General features: G+C 41.6%; 1 protein-coding gene across 1 annotated transcript in view; it reads right to left on the bottom strand.

Moving 5' to 3' along the window:
* Window positions 1-4,965: 4,965 nt before the first annotated feature.
* PSMB2 (proteasome 20S subunit beta 2) overlaps window positions 4,966-20,752 on the bottom strand; it is a 36,877-nt gene continuing 21,090 nt past the window's right edge. The window contains exons 4-6 of the mRNA XM_004266474.4: window positions 9,092-9,254; window positions 7,523-7,572; window positions 4,966-5,200 (exon numbers count right to left, since the gene is read on the bottom strand). Coding sequence (XP_004266522.1) covers window positions 5,093-5,200; window positions 7,523-7,572; window positions 9,092-9,254 — 321 coding nt within the window. The 3' untranslated portion in view covers window positions 4,966-5,092. The remainder of the gene's footprint in view (window positions 5,201-7,522; window positions 7,573-9,091; window positions 9,255-20,752) is intronic.

Genomic DNA, 20,752 nt, shown 5'->3' with positions numbered 1-20,752 from the left:
AGAGTTTTTAAAAGATTGCTACACCCCTACCTCCATTTCCTCACCCACCCCCAATTCACTCCTCAACCACTTTAATCTGTCTTCTATCCCTACCAGCCTATGGAAATCCACTCAGCAAAGTCTTCAATGGCCACATGTCAAACCCAAAGGCCCTTTTTCTGGACTTAGCAGCATTTGACATGGCTGACCACTTGCTCTTCTCTGAAATTCTTTCTTCTATTTATGTCCAAAATGGAGTACTTGGGCATCCCTGGTGGTGCAGTGGTTGAGAGTCCGCCTGCCGATGCAGGGGACATGGGTTCGTGCCCCGGTCCGGGAAGATCCCACATGCCGCGGAGCGGCTGGGCCCGTGAGCCATGGCCGCTGAGCCTGCGCGTCTGGAGCCTGTGTTCTGCAACAGGAGAGGCCACAACAGTGAGAGGCCCGCGTACAGCAAAAAAAAAAAAAAAAAAAGAGTACTTGACTCAAGTACTCAAATCTTGACCTCGCCACCTTCCTGACCCAGTTGCTCAAGCCAGAAATTAGGGAGTCATATTTGATTCTTTCCCTACACCCAATCCATTAGAAAGTCCACATCCTTTTCTATCTCCTGTGCTACCACCCTAGTCCTCGAGACTCTTACAATAGTCTTCCGACTGGTCCCTCTGTTTTCACTGGTACACCTTCATACTAAAGCCCTGCAACAATCCAAACTTTGCCTACGTCCTCAACCATATCTTAAACTATTCTCTTCATCACTCACTTTGCTCTAGCCACACTGGTTTCCTTTCTGTTCCTCAAATTACCACTTTTATGCCTCAGGGCCACTGCACTTACCTGTTCTCTTTGCCTGGAATTCTCTTCCCCCAGTTCTTTGTAGGTGTGCTGCCAGAGACAGATGATCAGGTGTTTTGCAGAAATGAAAGGTCTGGGCGTCATCGCCCAGGGGAAAGGTCCAAAGATGTGATTTCTTCTCCCAAGAAGTTTCCCTGCCTCAGCCCACACATATGAAAGGAGGATTGGAGTAAAGGCTGAAAGTATGTTCTGCTTTAACGAAAGCCCTGGGCCTGCAAGAGACATTCTACTACTAAATTATTTTACACTATGGGAAGTTGAAGGGATTAAATGAGGTAAGACACATGGCACTTAAACTATTTCAGCACCCTCTTCCATCTCTTAAGGGTTCCTTGTCAGCCTCCCTAACCTCTTCACTAGTCAGAGCTAAGCTTCCCTACCCTGAGGCAAAACAGGTGCTCTCTTCTCCAACCTATCCCCTCTCACCTCAAGCCTGGGAAGGAATAAATTGTTTTCAGTGTATTAATCACCTGAAAGCAGATGGGAACCAATCGGGAGACCATTCTGAGCAGTGTTTGGCCAGGAGTGTTAAAGCATCAGTGCATTCCCAGTGTTTTTCAAACTTGAAATTGATTTAGGACATAGCTGGCATTGACAAAATCTGGTAGAAGAAAACAGATTAGAAAATATCAGAGTGCACTACATCACGACTCAGTCATACATATATACATACCTGTAAGAAAAGTTCCAGGAAGCAATGCTTACCCTTCTTACAGTAGGTATATATATATACAGGCGTGAAGTAAAAAATGTATGCCGAGGCCATATCAATTCAGTTGGGTCATGGCTTTATGAGGTACAGAAGAGGGAAAGGAAATTGGGGACCTGGGTTGGTAAAGGATTATGAAATGTTTAGCATGTCAAACCAAAAAGGTAGGCTTTATTCTATAAGCAATGGAAAACCATCAGAAAAGTTTTAAGTGAGGAGAGGAATGGATGATCCAATTTTTCGAGTACAGAGGAAAAACTGGAGAGGGAGGAGATTAAAAGTAGAGAGAGCTTCCCTGGTGGCGCAGTGGTTGAGAGTCCGCCTGCCGATGCAGGGGACACGGGTTCGTGCCCCAGTCCAGGAGGATCCCACATGCCACGGAGCGGCTAGGCCCACGAGCCATGGCCGCTGAGACTGTGCATCCGGAGCCTGTGCTCTGCAGCGGGAGAGGCCACAACAGTGAGAGGCCCGCGTACCGCCAAAAAAAAAAAAAAAAAAAAGAAGTAGAGAGAAGTTAGGAAGCTGTTAAAATAGTCCAAGAGGGACTTCCCTTGTGGCGCAGTGGTTAAGAACCCGCCTGCCAATGCAGGGGACACAGGTTCGAGCCCTTATCTGGGAAGATCCCACATGCCACGGAGCAACTAAGCCCGTGCGCCACAACTACTGAGCCTGCACTCTAGAGCCCGCAAGCCACAACTACTGAGCCTGTGTGCCTAGAGCCCGTGCTCCACAACAAGAGAAGCCACCACAATGACAGGCCCGCACACCGCAATGAAGAGTAGCCCCTGCTTGACACAACTAGAGAAAGCCTGCGCACAGCAACAAAGACCCAATGCAGCCATAAATAAATAAATAAATGGGGAAAAAAAAAATCCAAGGGAGTTCCCTGGTGCCTTAGTGGTTAGGATTCCAGGCTTTCACTGCCATGGCCTGGGTTCAATCCCTGGTCGGGGAATTGAGATAATGGAGATGGAGATTTTCATTAAAAGATTTAGGAAGGTAAAGCAAGCATACTCCAACAAAAATTAATAATAATAAAAAAAGATTTAGGAATTAAAACTGCCAGAACTTGGTGACTATGTGAAGGTTGGAGATAAAGAAGGCATCAAAAATGATGCCCAGCTAAATGCAATATGGTATCCTGGATCATATCCTAGAACAGAAAAAGGACGTTAGTGGAAAAATCAGTGAAATCTGAATAAAGGCTGGAGTTTAGTTAATATCAATACTAATGTGCCAACCAATGTTGGCTTCTTAGTTTTTACAAATGTTAACATGTTAACATCAGGGGAAACTAGGTGAGGGGTATAAGGAAACTCTGTGTTATCTTTGCAACTTTTCTGCAAAACCAAATTTATTCCAAAATAAGCTTATCAAAGATAAATGATGCCTAGGTTTCTGGCTTGGGCACTTGGGAGCTGGGGGCTGATGGTAAGGCTTAGATTTAGACATGCTGAGTTTGATGTCCCTATGACTAGAGGGTGAGATACCTAGAATTAAGTGTATCTTGAGCTCAGAAAAGAGATCTGGATTGGGGAAAACAGACTGGAAGTCAGGGTGGGCTGGTGGGCTTGCCTATGAGACTGCCCTGGGGACACTTATATTCAAAGACAGAGAACAATTTCATTCCTCGTGAGGCTTGGATGCAGAATAACAAGTTGATCAATAATTATGTACTTATTGAGCACTTACCCCATACCAGGCCCTGTTCCAAATGCTTTATATTTGCACATGGAATCCTCATACAATTTTAACCATTCTACAGATGGGAAAACCGTGAAGCAGGACTGCTCATGCCTTAGTAGTGGCACTCAACTGGGGCAAGCCTAAGAATCACCTGTGGAGTTTTAAAATAGATGCCTTGGAAAGAGATTCAGGAATCTAGCCCAAAGCCCACACCTATGCATACTGATGGTGGTGTTTGATGATGAACCAGCTGTGGTCATGTGAATCATCTCTTTTGCCCATTTAGTCAATGATTAGCTTGCCATTGGTAAATGATTAGCATTTACCATTGGTGTATTAAAAAGTGTACGACATTCAATTTGATATTAATCCAATACTGTTAATACAAATGTGCTGATCTATACGGAGTATCTTAGAGAGATGGTATATTTCGCCTCAGATAAACCCAAAACCTATTGTATGTGGTATTACGAGTAGCACAGAATGGAATAAAGTAGGGCTTACCTTAGTTTAAGACCAAATGGTGCTCACAGTATGGTTCCCAGACCAGCAGCATCAGCATCAATTGGAAATATCAGAAATGTAAAATCTCAGGCCACACCCTAAACTACAGGAGTAGGACCAGCAAGCTGTGTTTGTAAGGAAGCTGGGATGCATGCTAAAGTTTGAGGACCACTGCTCCAAAAAAGCTTCAATCTGGTGGTTCTCTATCATCACCTAAGATTAGAAGCTTTAAAAAAATATTCCTAGTTTAGGCCCCAAACCTGTTTGTTAGAATCCGGGAGTGAATGCAGCCTAATCATGTAGACTAAAAAAGAAAACTCCCCAGGTGACTCATACATACATCTGGTTAAGAACCACTGTTTTAGTGGCACCAATCAAAAAACATCTACATTACTCATTTCCAAAAAGCTAGGTTAGGAAGTAAAACAGATACCTGGTTAACCACCTACAGTACACCAATTTCATGGAATATTATCCAACTGTCAACAACAATAAGGTAGTTATTTAGGTACTGATATAAAAACAATCTCCAACACAGTGTTAAATGAAAAAAAGCAATATGCAGAACATTTAAAAATATTTTTTAAAAGGGACGTGGGCATGCACATATTTTATACAAGAACAGCGTATCTCTTAAAGGTTAGATAAGAAATTAGTAGCTGAAGTTTCCTCTGGGAAGGGAAGAAGGTGATTAAATTATAGGGATGGGAGAAACATTTTTACTGTGTGTTTTTGTACTGTTTACATTTTTTTTTTAATGGCCCAATAACAATTTTTTTGGGGGGGGGAGGGTTCTTCTAGACGTTTTACAGTTTTACTTTTTATTTATGTTTCTTTCTTTTTTTTTTAATTGGGGTATAGTTGTTTTACAATGTTGTGTTAGTTTCTACTGTACAGCAAAGTGAAGTAGAGTTCTCTGTGCTATCCACCTGGTTTTTATTACTTATTTTATACATATTAGTGTATATATGTCAATCTATAGGTACATGTATTACTTATTCAAATTAATTAAGTTAAAAATGTTTAAGCTTAGGGGCAATAAAGAACCACTGCTTTAGAGGGAATGAAACATTAGCAAGCAAGCTGTCAGCTGCTAAAGGGCAATCAGAGCATTAATGAAGGGAAAGGGGCAGGAGGAAAGACAGTCCTGGCAAAAAGTCCAATGCAGGTAATCCTCCCTCCACTTCCTTGCTGAGGTGATGTTAGGTAAACTGAGACTCAACCCAGAGCACTCAATTTATCCATAGTCAGCTTTATTCTGAAATAACCATCTATGGAGAGCACACGTCAAAAGAGTAGAAAAAAATAAAGGAGCCCATCAAAAAAAGTTCCCTGGCAAGTGGGAGGGAGGGCATGACGTTAGGAGCCCTGTTTAGGGAAGGAAATGTTGTCCAGGTCGTGGATGCCATTCTTGTCAATGATTCGAACGCTGAAGGCTGGCAGATTCAGAATGAAGCGTTTCTGGAGCTGCAGAGAAACATGAAGGAAATCAGTCAACAAGTTTTTATTGAGAACTAACTGTGGTCCAGGCTCTGTTCTAGGCACTGGGCATATAAGCAGATAATAATTTCTGCTTTTGTGCCGCTGGTATCCTATTGGAGGCAGTTGGTACTAGGACACTGAGGAAAGCCCAAACTGCAGGTGGAGGCTGACTGGAAGGTAGTGAGCAAGAGCTGAGGGCTTGACTCTGGTCAGTCAGCTGATGAAGAATGAGACAATCTAATGCTCTATTCCTCACAATTTGCCACTAATTAGCCTGGTAAACACAGACTTCTCTTTTAAAGTGTCACAAGGTAACAAGCCAACCAAGGAGCGACTGCCCTAGGAATAAGCTTTGGACCAAAGCCATGTACTCCTAGGTCCCAACAGTTTGCTCCAGTCACCCGCCCACATTATAAGGACCAGATGTGTATGTGTTTGTGTGTATAGCTGGGGGGGTGGTGGGAAGGATGGCCTCAGAACTACTCTTGGAACAACTCCTGTTTCTGTCTCCTCCAATACAAGCTAACCTGTCATTAAAGAAACACCTCTGGGCTTTCATGAGACTCTCTGCTTGAGAGGCTATTCCAAAGGAGCTGTGGTCTATGTGCATAAAACCAGACGGCCCCCGTTAACCTGGCTGGAGATTATTGAGAAACACAGCTGGAGGAAATCTTTGCTTCTGTGGGCGACTCTTCCTGGACACCTCACTTAATCTCTAGATAGAAGGCACAAAGCTCCATGTGCTCCCTTAGGGGCATATCCTGGACATGTACACCTCTCCAGGCCTAAGCCCTCTCTCTCTTGATGTTTCCCATCTCCTTTACAGATGAGGACTGGACAGCAACAACCATTTCCATTTCTACGGTCCTCTCTGGCTGATGACTCCTGTGTCCAGAAACCAGCTCCAAGATCAAGAAAAGGTGACAATAAGGAAATGTGGGTTTATAAAATAATCATATTTAGGATCCTTGAGGAATAAAGTCTCAAAGCATTCGATATTCCAGTGGCTTCTTCCTGGCAGCCCCTTGCAACACTTGGGGCTGCTGGACTAATACGGCCTCGTGGCTGAATGGTTAATAAGAAAAGCACATGAGTTTATTCTCAGCTTCTGCTTTGGAAAGGGGATTTACAAACAAGAGGAAAAAGGGGCACTATGACAGGCTTGTGTAAGAGGCAAACTGACATTACTGTCCAATGCTACCACCTGCTCTCAACCTCCTACTCTCTTCTCACTAGACCATGAATTCAAGTTCATCCTTAGGCTACAAGAACAGTAAAAGAATTAAAAAGCCTACAGGAGCTGCTTTCTTTTCCTCCTCATCTTCCATTCATACCCCAGAGCCTTAGACTCCTAGGAGTAGTATTGGAATGGGCAGGGCCTGTGTTCCTGGCCTCATAAACTAAGGGCTGCTCTCCCCTACTGCCCAAAGCCTCTTAGTTACCTTCTATGGCCTCCTGAATTCCCAGCAGAGGCTTTCCCTCCCAAACTTATGTACTATTAAGGGAACAGACTTTTTTTGGGGGGGCTGCATTTGGTCTTCATTGCTGTATGCAGGTTCTCTCTAGTTGCAGCGAGTGGGGGCTACTCTTTGTTGAAGAGCAGGGGCTCTAGGCACAAGGACTTCAGTAGTTGTGGCTCGCGGGCTCAGCAGTTGTGGCTCACGGGCTCTACAGTGCAGGCTCAGTAGTTGTGGCACACGGACTTAGTTGCTCCACAGCATGTGGGATCTTCCCAGACCAGGGATCAAATCCGTGTCCCCTGAGTTGGCAGGCGGATTCTTAACCACTGCACCACCAGGGAAGTCCCCAAGGGAGCAGACTTTATGACAACTCCAGGTAGCACAAAAATAGAGCAGGTATAAAATCTAGCACAATGGTTCTTAAAGTATGGCTCCAGTTACCACCTGCAGCAAAATCATTTGGGACTGCTGGTTAAAATATTCTCAAGATCTACACCAGGACCACTGAATCAGAATTGGGTGGAGAGTGTGAATCTGCCTTTTTTAAGAAACAAGCTCCCCAGATGATTCTTATGCATGCTAAATTTTGAGAACCACTAGTCTGGATGAACCAAAAAGAAAATTAATTAAATTATAAAATTGACATTGATGAGAAGGTGACCCATGAGTGAAAAAATAAGCTTGTTATGTACCAAACTCTACCCCTGGTAGCAACTTCACATCTGGTTAGTGGATATTTATTATACCTTCTGGCAAGGATCAGAAAAAATGCAACTGAGGAACGGGAACAATATTGGCAAACAGAGAGACAAAACATTCCTTTCAGGATCCCATGGGAGCTACTCACCTCCTCCAGACATTTCCTAAGAAGCTCCACTGCCTTCTCACGTGAGATAGCTGAAAGAGAACACAGAGGCCAGGCACTCAGGTGCTGACATTAAGTCCAACTCTCTGCTGCAACTTTTGACTAAGTTTCAAACTTTTCCAGGTCAGCATGCCACACAAATGCCACACAACAGAAAAGGCAAAAAAAAAACAACAAAAAAAGCCTAGCCTTCTGGCTTTCAACAAACTTATTCCATATGCAGTTGAGGGTGCCCCACACCCAATGCTCAGGCAGCCACAAGCCATTGCAAATTGATTTGCTACAGAGAAGGGAGAGCATGACGGAATTCTGCCTCCCATGGCCAGGGCTTGCCTCTAGAGAAGTCCAGCGGCCTGCCTCTTCATTATAGCCCATCCCCCAACTCCCAACGCCCCCAGCCCCCCTTTAGACCAGGGCTTAAATCAGCTCCATCTGCCCTAGCCAGCTGCAAATCAGGGAAAAGGAGGCCAGGGCCAGTGTTTTAGCCTCACTTTGGCAGCTGGGCCTCAGTTTAACAATGGAATGAGAATTCATAGGATGGGGCTGAGTCTCTCATAAAATAGGAGCCAAAGGAACTGTCCACAGGCATGGCAAACTGGGATGACATATTACGCAGTTAGGCTTCAGGGGTGGTTGGTGGTTATTTTGGTGGGCAAATCAGCTGTATTACTGACAGATGCCAAATCAAGAAGCAGTCACTAGGAGGCCAGGCTAATTCTTTTTAGGATGTGGCCTGGAGCTCTGGCATGGCTGAGGTTGAGTGAGAGGGCAGCACCAAAAAAGGAATGAACAAGCCAGATTCTTACTATACTGACAGGGATGAATGGAATGTAAGGAGAAAACTGGTTATCTGTGCTACATCTATAGCTTGTAAAAGCTGAGAATCCCAACTGCCTACTGCTCACAGTGGCTGAAGTTGAGGTTAGGATTGGGGTCAGAAAATAGAACTTAACACAAAAGCATCCCAGTGTCTGGAGGTTTGCCAAGCTGATGGTTCATGGACAAGTAGAGAGCCAGCTTTTTCTTGTAGGAGGGGGTAGCCATTAGGTGATAAGAACCAAGGGAACAGCTCAGGCTATGGCCTTAGAAAGCTTTGATATTTAAGAAAAGAAACCCTCAGTTGTCAAGCTGGAGACCTGTTCATCACCACAAGCTCAAAACAAACATACAAACCACTTGGTTTACTTGCTCATTCTTTACGCCTGAGAAGCTAATGAGCACCTAACTAGGGCAAAATGAGTGAAAAAACTGAACTTTTGTAACTGAAGAATTATAGTTTTACTCCAACTCCCCTTTAAAACAAAACAAAACCCAGCTCTGGGCATATGCAATACCTCATTTTATTGGCAGAAGAGGGAGTTCGATCAGCTTTTCCATAACCCTAATGACCTACAGGAGAAAGCTTCCAGAGGGCACCTGCATGTACTTCTTAGGATCCATCCTCTTTTCAAGCCCTGGCCACCCAGCTCCAGGGGGTTGTGCACAAAACCAGGAAACAGCTGAGGACAGGGCTCTGCTACTGCTCCCTACACTTAGAGAGCTGAAACTTACTTGGTGTGTAATACCGGTCCAGGATACTGAGAGTCAGGAAGGCACCATAGCCGTGGGCTGCAAAAGGGGCTTTTGCCAAGGCTGCCAGGTAGTCCATGTAGTAGAGCGCTGGACCCTCATGCTCATCATAGCCAGCCAGGAGGAGGTTGACATGATATGGGGTCTGCAAAGGAAAGACACTGCAAAGTGACGGTCAAAGTGGTAACACCAACACCTCTCCTCATGGAAATAGGAACGTTCCAACTCTTGATAAATAAGAAAATAACAGCAGCTGAGTAAATCATGATGAAAGTAAAGATTTAGACAAATCTAAAGGACCCAGAGTGTGGTCAGAGGTAAAGGGAGGTCAGCTTGTTTTCTCTGAACAGAAGAGTATTTGGAGCACTTTAAGGTATGTGAAAAAGCTGCTTCTTAAAGCCCATGGACCAAAACCTGTTACAAAAGCATTTCAAAGGCAAAGCACGGGTGTTCTTGTATTGTTCCTAATAGCTGAAACCAACACACACACTCTGAGAGTGTCAGGCCACAGGCTAAAGAAAGCTGCAGCTCCAACCACATCATCCAAAAGAAGAAGGCTCATTCTGGACAACTGGACCAAAATCTCAAATGGTAAACTGGAAGGAAAGGGAACCCTCCAACACTGTTGGTGGGAACGTAAACTGGTGCAGCCACTATGGAAAACAATATGGAAGTTCCTTTAAAAACTAAAAACAGAGCTACCATATGATCCAGCTATTCCACACCCGGGTGTATGTCCAGAAAAGACAAAACTCTAATTCAATACACGCACCCCAATGTTCATAGCAGCACTATTTACAATAGCCAAGTCATGGAAACAACCCAAGTACCCATCAAGAGACGACTGGCTTAAGAAGATGTGGTACATATATACAATGGACTATTACTCAGCCATAAAAAAGACTGAATTATTGCCATTTGCAGCAACATGGATGGACCTAGATAATACTTAGTGAAGTAAGTCAGAGAAAGATAAATATTATATGATATCACTTATATGTGGAATTTAAAAAATAATACAAGTGAATCTATATACAAAACAGAAACTAACTTACAGACATAGAAATAGAAAATAAACTTACGGTTACCAAAGGGGAAAGGAAGCGGGGGTATACATTAGGAGTATGGAATGAACAAACTACTACACATAAAATAGATAAGCAACAAGGATTTACTGTATAGCATAGGGAACTATATTCAAAATCTTATAATAACCTATATTGGAAAATAATCTGAAAAAAATAGTATATATAAAACTAAATCTTTTTTTTTTTTTGCGGTACGCGGGCCTCTCACTGTTGTGGCCTCTCCCGTTGCGGAGCACAGGCTCCGGACGCGCAGGCTCAGCGGCCATGGCTCACGGGCCTAGCCGCTTCGCGGCATGTGGGATCTTCCCGGACCAGGGCACAAACCTGTGTCCCCTGCCTCGGCAGGCGGACTCTCAACCACTGCGCCACCAGGGAAGCCCAAAACTGAATCATTCTGCTGTATACCTGGAACTAACATAATATTGTGTATCAACTATAAAAAAAGAAAAGATTTTTAAAAAAAAGAAAAAAAGAAACAAGTCTTGCAGTAGGGAAGGGTAGAAAGTCTCAAATATTTAAGTCAAATCACTAAACTTTTTTTTTGGCTGTGTCACACATCTTGCAGGATCTTAGTTCCCTGACCAGGGATCGAACCCACGCCCCAGGTGGTGAAAGCTCAAAGTCCTAACCACTGGACCGCCAGGGAATTTCCAAATCATTAAACTTTTAATGCAGACAGTAATAATGGAAGTTCATAAATACAAAGTTCATAAATACAAAGTGGTAACTCTAGAAGAACTGTAGATTTAGGTGAAATGCTAATATTTTTCTAATATAATAAGGCTCTGCTAAGGTAACTAAGAAGTAATTTTTATCAGTGAGATAAATAAATAGTACTTATAATAACCTATTTATAGGTATCCTTTCTTTGTATTACCTGCAAGTCTAAAAATGCAAGTTTCTACAGAGAACCTTAACTATGTCTGCCTTGCTCTTCATCTCCAAATGGATGATTCTTTTTCTATACCAGGTGGGCCATTTACCATGGCCTGTCTATGCTGCCAGGCATCAGCGGTGAGACTCCCATGGAAAATGTCTTCCTTTTTCTGTGCAAAATGTGTTTTCCCTCTTGCATCTGGCACAGTGGCTAGTGAGCAGGCCTTGCCCATGGTTATATGCCCCTCCCTAAACTTATACATTCGATTAAATGCACATTAAATGAAATCAAATACATTTATGCATCCTATTATGGGGCATAAAGTAATAACAGCTAATGGTCTTAAAAGTGATGCTTTGTATTCTTTGAACACTGATTAACATGGGCACTTGGCAGCCTGAAGAAACATTCTAACTCATGTTAGAAGAACACATGAAAATATCATGTACTTACTTGGAATTCCACGCCAGCTGTGCTAAGTAATATTTCCCTTAGACTACAGAGTAGCCCTAACCTGCAAACAAGTTTCTGCCTTGGGGATAAGATGGTGAATAGTCTCAGGGGTTAAGAATTGACCAGCAATAGTCAAGTCTTTAGAGAAAATAATCTGCCTATCACATTTCCCAGTAAGTAGCGTGCTATACTTTGCCAGGCTCTGGAATTCTCTGCCACATTCTGTGACTACATTCTTAGTAAGTCTGACCTTAGGCAAGACACTTAACCCCTATGAGCATATGCTTCCTTATGTGTAAAACTGAGTTAATTAATCCTTCCCCTTTCTGTCTTCTATGAAATATGGTGAGAAAAAAATAATAGAGGTGAGGCATCCCAAACTCTGGAAGAAAAAAATGCTACCTGAATTCTTAGTATATTAGCTATACCCCAGTCTCCTTTTGACAGCTTACCACTTTAAACAACAACAACAAAAATGTCTAAATTACCTAAAAATAAAAAATATATAATATATATATTTTTAAACTGTGAGAACAGTAATGCAAAGTCAGGCAGACAAAGAATACTGTAGTGTTCTTATAGTTAAAATTCGAATAGCAAAACAGAGAGAAATATACAGCAAGGAGATTCTAACTGGTTTCCTTCCCCAAGAGGTTTAATAATATAGATTCTTACCTATCACAAAGTAAGTTCATCTTTTTGCTATGAGGATAACTCTACTCTTCTCCATTCACTGGAGAATACTCCTTTTACAGCTAACCAAAACAATTTTATCAAGTTGCAATGGTATATTAAGGATCCACGCAGATAACTAGAGACCTAACCAGCAGAACCCTCATATGCTGTCTCCAGTGAGGCTCTTGCCCACACTTAAACTGTATTTAAAACAATTAATGTGATCTTTAAAAGCCACCACCAAAAAATTTTTACATGAAGATGTCAACGGAATTTCAGAAGCAAACTGTATTGCTTAACTGGTCTATATAATATCATTTATTTATGCTTAAGCATCTGACACACACACACATCAAAGCTGGTATTCAGAAGCTATAACACGTGGTATAGAAGATAACTCATAAATTATTCTGTGACTTCGAATCACCAACTTTTGCATGTGTGAGATGCTTAAGCATAGATAAATGGTGTTATTTAGACTAATTAAATCAATACATCTGTGCAACAACTTGCAGTTTCTGAAATTCTTTTGACAATGCTCCATCAAAGATCTCTGGCTCACACTTTTTTCTTTTAATTTCAAATAAAGTCTTGTATACTGCCACTCTCTGACTCCTCTAAGAATCATGACATTCAAAGTGACAAAGCCATAGTGATGGGTCTCTTGACTGTTACATTTCCTCATATTCTTGATGCAACAGTGTTTTCCTGGAATAAGACAAATTCCAAGCCATTCGATTTTGTGAAACTCTTACAGCATATACATGTGTGACTGTGGTGTGTTTAGGAAAACATATAGTATGTGTAAGACACAATCCACCTATTCAAATATTTATACCAATTATAAACTCCATGAAGGCAGGATTGTGTCTGGCTTGTTCAATGATGTATAAGCATATAGTACATGTTCAGTAAATATTTGCTGAGTGAATAATAATCATACCAGAAGGCATTATATATGTTTTTGTTTTGGTTTTTTTTTGTGGTACACAGGCCTCTCACTGTTGTGGCCTCTCCTGTTGCGGAGCACAGGCTCCGGACGCGCAGGCTCAGCAGCCATGGCTCACAGGCCCAGCCGCTCCGTGGCATGTGGGATCTTCCCAGACTGGGGCACGAACCCGCGTCCCCTGCATCGTCAGGCGGACTCTCAACCACTGCGCCACCAGGGAAGCCCTATATATGTTTTAATACATATATGGCTAATGCCTAGTATCACAAGAAGAAAGATTAAGAAAATCATTAAACAAATGTCAGAAAGTGATAGGTCCTACTTCTGAGAACTGGTTGAAGTTTAAGTTGACTGCCAGTATCCTATGATTGCACATAATATTGCTGCTTTTTTCTAGGCTCCTAGGTCCTTCTCGTTCTACTTTTCTTTAGACATAGGTTGCTAAGTAAGTAAAAAAATTATGCTACAGGCATTTAGAATTAAATGAAGAGAACGGTAGCTTAAATATCTCAGGAAGAAACAGCTGGGCTACATTACAGTTAGACCCGAGTTTGAAATCCAGCTCTATTACCAGACGTGTAGCTTTAGAAAAGTTAGTAACCTAACCTCTCTGAAAATGTTTTCATTGAAAACATGGGATAATACCTACTACAAAAAGGCTGCACTGAAGACTCAAGGAGATAATGCATATAAACAAGCATAGTACCCAAAACATAATAAAGCCTCAGTAAATGCTAAAGTAATTACTAGGAAACACAATCACCTATGAAGTTCACAGTGTCCATGAAATAAACAGGGTAAGCACTCAAGAGAAGCCCATCCACTCCTAGCACTGAGATATAAGATAAATTCCTCATACAGTCAAATAGACCCCAAATAGCCAAAACAATCTTGAAAAAGGAGAACAGAGCTGGAGGAATCATGCACCCTGACTTCAGACTATACTACAAAGCTACAGTAATCAAAACAGTATGGTACTGGCACAAGAACAGACACACACATTAATAGAACAGAATAGAAAGCCCAGAAATAAACCCATGCACTAAAAGTCAATTAATCTATGACAAAGGAGGCACAATGGAGAAAAGACAGCCTCTTCAAAAAGTGGTGCTGGGGAAACTGGACAGCTACATGTAAAAGAATGAAATTAGAATATTCTCTAACGCCATATACAAAAATAAACTCAAAATGGATTACAGACCTAAATGTAAGACTGGATACTACAAAACTCCTAGAAGAAAATACAGGCAGGACACTCTGACATAAATTGCAGCAATATCTTTTTGGATCCGTCTCCTAGAATAATGGAAACAAAAATTAAAATAAACAAATGGGACCTAAACTTAAAAGCTTTTGCACAGCAAAGGAAACCATATACAAAATGAAAAGATAGCCTATGGAATGGGAGAAAATATTTGCAGAAGATGCTACCAATAAGGGATTAATTTCCAAAACATACATACAGCTCATACAACTCAACAAAAAATGGGCAGAAGACCTAAAGAGACATTTCTTCAAAGACATACTGATGGGGACTTCCCTGGTGGCACAGTGGTTAAGAATCCACCAGCCAATGCAAGGGACATGAGTTCGAGCCCTGGTCCGGGAAGATCCCACATGCCACGGAGCAACTAAGCCTGTGTGCCACAACTATTGAGCCCGCATGCCACAACTACTGAAGCCTGTGTGCCTAGAGCCCGTGTTCCGCAACAAGGGAAGCCACTGCAATGAGAAGTCCGCGCACCACAATGAAAAGTAGCCCCCACTCACTGCAACTAAAGAAAGCCGGCATGCAGCAACAAAGACCCAACGCAGCCAAAAATAAATAAATTAATTAATTTTTTAAAAATTGGCCATTTTTAATTTTTTTTTGCGGTACGCGGGCCTCTCACTGTTGTGGCCTCTCCCGTTGCGGAGCACAGGCTCCGGACGCACAGGCTCAGCGGCCATGGCTCACGGGCCCAGCCACTCCGCGGCATGTGGGATCTTCCCAAACTGGGGCACGAACCCGTGTCCCCTGCATCGGCAGGCGGACTTTCAACCACTGTGCCACCAGGGAAGCCCAAAAATTGGCCATTATTATTATTATATATATATATTAAAAAAAAGACATACTGATGGCCAAAAAGCACATGAAAAGATGCTCAACACTGCTAATTATTAGAGAAATGCAAATCAAAACTACAATGAGGTACCACCTCACACCCATCAGAATGGCCATTATTTTAAAATCTACAAATAATAAATGCTGGAGAGGGTGTGAAGAAAAGGAAACCCTCCTACACTGTTGGTGGGAATGTAAATTGGTGCAGTTACGGAGAACAGTATGGAGGTTCCTTAAAAAACTAAAAATAGAGTTGCCATATGATCCGGCAATCCCACTCTTGGGCATATATTCAAAGAAAACTCTAACTTGAAAAGATACATGACCCCAATGTTTACAGCAGGACTATTTACAATAGCCAAGATATGGAAGCAACCTAAATGTCTATCAACAGATGAATGGATAAAGAAGATGTGGGGTGTGTGTGTGTGTGTGTGTGTGTGTATATATATATACACACACACACACACACGCACATATACATACACACACACAATTATTAATCAGTCATAAAAAAGAATGAAATAATACCATCTGCAGCAACATGGATGGACCCAGAGATTATCACACTAAGTGAAGTCAGTCAGACAGAAAAAGACAAGTATCATATGCTATCACATATATGTGGAATCTAAAAAGATGATACAAATGAACTTATTTACAAAACAGAAACAGACTCAGACATAGAAAACAAGCGTACGGTTACCACAAGGGAAGGGGGGCATATATTTGGAATTTGGGATTAATAGATACAGACATATAAGGATCTACTGTATAGCACAGGAAACTACATTCAGTATCTTTTAATAACCTATAATGGAAAAGAATCTGAAAAAGAATACATATATATATATATCTGAATCACTTTGCTGTATACCTGAAACATTATAAATCAACTATACGTCAATAATACTTTTTTTTAATTTTTAAAGGAAAATAAATAAAATTTTAAAGGAAAATAAACAAACACCTCATATACATCTTCCTAAAGGGATATGGTGGGAATTTTATAAAAAGTGCCCAGCACACTGCCTGACACATGGTAGAAATATATGACAGTTTCCTTCTCTCTCCTTCCTGGACTCTTGGAAGGAGCCCTAAGGTGAAGGTATTCATTGTCACAAACATTCATAAGCACTGACACTTCAAGCATATCTACTTCACAGTACACCACCCTAACCTATCTTGAAATTGACACAGGCACAGAGACATTTTCCTGGAAGCCTAAAAAACAAAAACAACAAATCCTACATCCAGATTTGGAGAGCAAATTACCATTTATTAAGTACCTTCATACTATTTCCACCCTTACAGATATGTCCATCCTGAGTGCTAAGCCTCACTTTCTAGCTACTTTTTCATCAGTTCCCTTCTTTCCCATGATCAGTACAACATGAGAATTTGCCAATTAACCTGAAGGAATGCGAACACTAATCAATCATGATAACATTGCCAGGAATCCTGTATCTTTTATGAAGTAATCCTTATCCTGTGCATGATATAATCTGTCTTTGGTTGTCTCCACTATTCTAATTATTTAGATAGTAAGTCTAAGTAATAGAGCAAAGTTATGAGGTCCCCAAGGGGAGGAACAGTATCTATACATAACTCTGAACTAACCTAAACATCCGAGTGACCAATAAATGAACTTAAACATTTAGCTGAGACACTCTCTGTCCAATGGCCATGAGGATCACCATCAATGGTTTGCAGTACAGATGCCAACGTTCTTAGTTTTAAAGTTGTATCTAACTGACATACAAAGAAAAAAATTTAAATGAACCATCCTGGGAACTCAAAATGAACTTTAGTTTCTAAAATAAAATACCACCAAAATTTTGCCTCTTTTTACAAGTAGAGAAAGAAGAAAAGAAAAAAATCTAGATAAATTGGTATATCTTCCTCCCTTAAAAAAGTACATGAGGTAAGCTTATTTTTAAAATGAAGAGCTTTAAGTCATTTTGAGTTTTCCTCATCTATACAACAGGGATAATAAGAGTATCCATCATTACGGGCTTATTGCAAGGTTTAAATAAATAAATGTAAACTGCTCAGTGAAATGCCTGTTCCATAGTAATAACACCATCATCACCACCACCACCACCATCATTTTTAGGATCTGACAGCATTATTAACAGATCTGATTAGATAATAATAAGATCAAGAAGATGCACCAGGGAATTCCCTGGCGGTCCAGTGGTTAGGACTCCAAGCTTTCACTGTCAAGGGACTGGGTTCGGGTTCAATCCCTGGTCAGGGAACTAAGATCTCACAAGCCGCAAGGCGAGGCTCAAAAAAAACGAAGAAGAAGGAGATGTACTAACTACCACAGAGTGCCAATAAATTATCCACCTTTTTTTGGTTGCTAAAAGGAATACAATTTAAGCCAGGGGAATTAGCCAATAAGCACATCTCTTATGTCCCTCTCCCTGGGATTGAAATGGACTTCCTAAGTACCCCTGAGCCCTGCAGAACTGAGTTCAGTTTCACTTTGTACATCTGAGCTCAGTTTCCTTGTACATTTGGGAGTGGGGGGTGTACATGGCACACACATGCAAACTTTCCTTCAGTTTGATGGAGCATTTCCTTCCCTCTAACTCTTGTGCATACAACTCCTTGTATATTCTCTCTCTCATGAAAAAGAAACACTGTAGTGATTAAGAAGAGTGTGAAAAAAAAAAATAAAAATAAAAAGAAGAGTGTGAAATTCCATAAATTTTACAGCTCAAGAGAACAGTTGTGATAAATACACTGAAACAACAAAATCAGTGAAGAGAGTCTGGGCGGTGACAAGCAGCGGTGTGACATCTGGCGGAAGCCAAAGTCACAGCAAGGGGGAGAGAGGTGGGCGTGAGGAAGCATCCTGCCGAGCGTGGACACAGAAAAGGAGAGGAATTGACAGTCTTCCTTTGGAGCCAGGCCAGCCTTTGCCACCTCTAATTGAACAGGACGACGTCGCTCTGAGTCAGGTGCCTCAGAGAACGATGCGGTTTCTTTTGCAATGTGCTGCACACCTTGGAACATTAAGTGTGTGAAGCATAATCCCATTCCTTGTGGGTCAGGAATTTGGTAGGAGAGGCAGAACCACCAACGGGACAAAGGATTTAGCTAATGATGACAGTGTTTCAATAAACAGACTTCTAAACAGAGACTGGGCTTTGAAGGAAACAGTGCCTGCTCTTTCATTTAGTCCAGCCGATTGCCAAAGCTGCCTAAAATTCCATCTTTGGCACCGAGAATATTTCACAAAAATGCAGTTTACAGAGTTAGAAGGGATCTAAGGACTCATCTAGTTTATCCAATGTCCCTCTCACAAATCTGGGGACTCGGGTTCAAAGAGGGGACAGTGACTTACCCTAAACCACAGGGCTAATTAGAGTCAGGACCAGAATTCAGGCTTTCTGATCCCAAGACTTGTGTGCTTTTCTAGGAAACGATGCTGCCTCCACAAAATGGAAATTAGTGTGAAAATATGATTCAATATGTAAATGTCAGTTTCACATTCAAATAGTTCAGAATGTACTATTTTGCATACCAGCATCTATTGTCCTCTATTTCACGTATTACATCTTATATGACCAATAATATTTTAAGTTTTAAAAGGGCAGGTTTAACGTCAGACCATTATGACTCCTCTAAAGGGTCTACAACTATGCAAGATATGTAGTAGGTACTAAATAAATAGATGCCGACACCTTAACTGCTTTGCCAATGCCCAGTTTTTCAACTTTGTTAATAAATAAAATGGATCCACTGTTATTTTCTTACACTGGTGCTCTGAACTCTGAATCAGGAGCTTGTTTCCAATAACCAACAGAATTTATTAGCTATCTCCTTTGGCTGGGTTTGGTGGTATAACTTTAAAATTTCAATTTTGCCATTTTAATTAAAGAAAGACTCTGTACCTATACTGGAATTTCAATGTTCACTATTTAACACTTTTAAAAAATCTAAAAGATTTCAGCAGCTTCCAACTGTCCTTGTGACCAAGTACTTTTCCCAGCTCTAAGAGATTATGGTTCTATGGATGGGGATAGGGCTGGGCAGGGGAAGAACTACTTATCCCTAATGCCTAAGCAATACAGAATCATTTGCACCTTGATTTTAATCCTCTATGACAGAGTCCTTTTTAAGGAAACCCATCAATCTCTTTTTCTAATAACAGTGGTGACTATGCCTTAAGCAAAAACATAGAGTTTACAAAAGGCCTCAACCAAATCCTGCAAGAGTTCTCCGAGACTGCACAGGATAATTATGAAATGAGTAAATGCCCCAACCAACTTCACTTTTGCATGTGGAATGTGAATACATTATAAATTCAATAAATGTTATTGAGCATTTACTATGTGAGAAGCATTGTGCCAGGTGACAAAGATGGAAACCTGGATCTGGAAGGAGCTGAGAAGGTAGACTGGAGTAGGAAAGATTTCAGATGGAGGAAACAGCATATGTGAAGGTAAAGAAACATGGAGGAACATGGAATATTTGGGTATTGGTGAATATGGGACATGTATACTTAGTGAATTAGGTGATTTCAGTAAGAAGCAGAGAGGAAGTGGGATAACAGGAATTGAAACGATACTGTCACTGGCTTCCTAGACTAAAGAACATGAACTTCAGGGGAGTTCCCTGCTGGCCTAGTGATTAGGATTCTGGGCTTTCACTACTGTGGCCCAGGTCCAATCCCTGGATGGGGAACTGAGATCCTGCAAGCCATGTGGCTCAGCCAAAAAAAAAAAAAAGAATATGAACATCAGTATGTAAACCATGGAGAAACCAGTGAAAACTGCTCCCATTCCCATGACAATACAAGCCTTTTTCATGTGTTAGAAAATTGCAGAAGCAGTAGGGATGGAGGGGGAGATATGGAATATAAGATATATCAATATTTAGAAAGTAGAATAGATAGGAGTTAATGAATAGTAGAACAGAAGATGAGGGAAAAAGAGGAGTTAAGACAATGTTCAATAAACGGAAAGGTGGAGGAGCAATGTAAAAAACTCAACTGAGACCGAAAGAGGCTTAAGTTGAGCTGTTCAGAAGTAGCTGGAAAGAAAAAATAATGTATAGCTGAAATCATGAGACTGAATGAAGAGTCAGCCAGTTGGTAGGTTTTATTTATACAAACACACATTCCTAAGTTCACATGTGGAAGACAATAAAGGAAACAATTACAACAGGACACTATGGCAGAGGTATTCGTAGGTTGCCGTGAGAGCACAAAGAAGCCCTCATGAGTGACGAACATATGTGGAGAAATACAGTTTCCCTGGAAAATGATAAATTGAGTTTTAACCAGCAATTAAGAGTTAGCCTTTTGGGCTTCCCTGGTGGCACAGTGCTTGAGAGTCCGCCTGCCGATGCAGGGGACACGGGTTCGTGCCCCGGTCCGGGAAGATCCCACATGCCGCTGAGTGGCTGGGTCCGTGAGCCATGGCCGCTGAGCCTGCGCGTCCGGAGCCTGTGCTCCGCAACGGGAGAGGCCACAACAGCGAGA

The sequence above is a fragment of the Orcinus orca genome, chromosome 1 (genome assembly GCF_937001465.1).
Source record: "Orcinus orca chromosome 1, mOrcOrc1.1, whole genome shotgun sequence".
Taxonomy (NCBI): domain Eukaryota; kingdom Metazoa; phylum Chordata; class Mammalia; order Artiodactyla; family Delphinidae; genus Orcinus; species Orcinus orca.
This window is presented reverse-complemented; position numbering and strand designations above follow the sequence as displayed.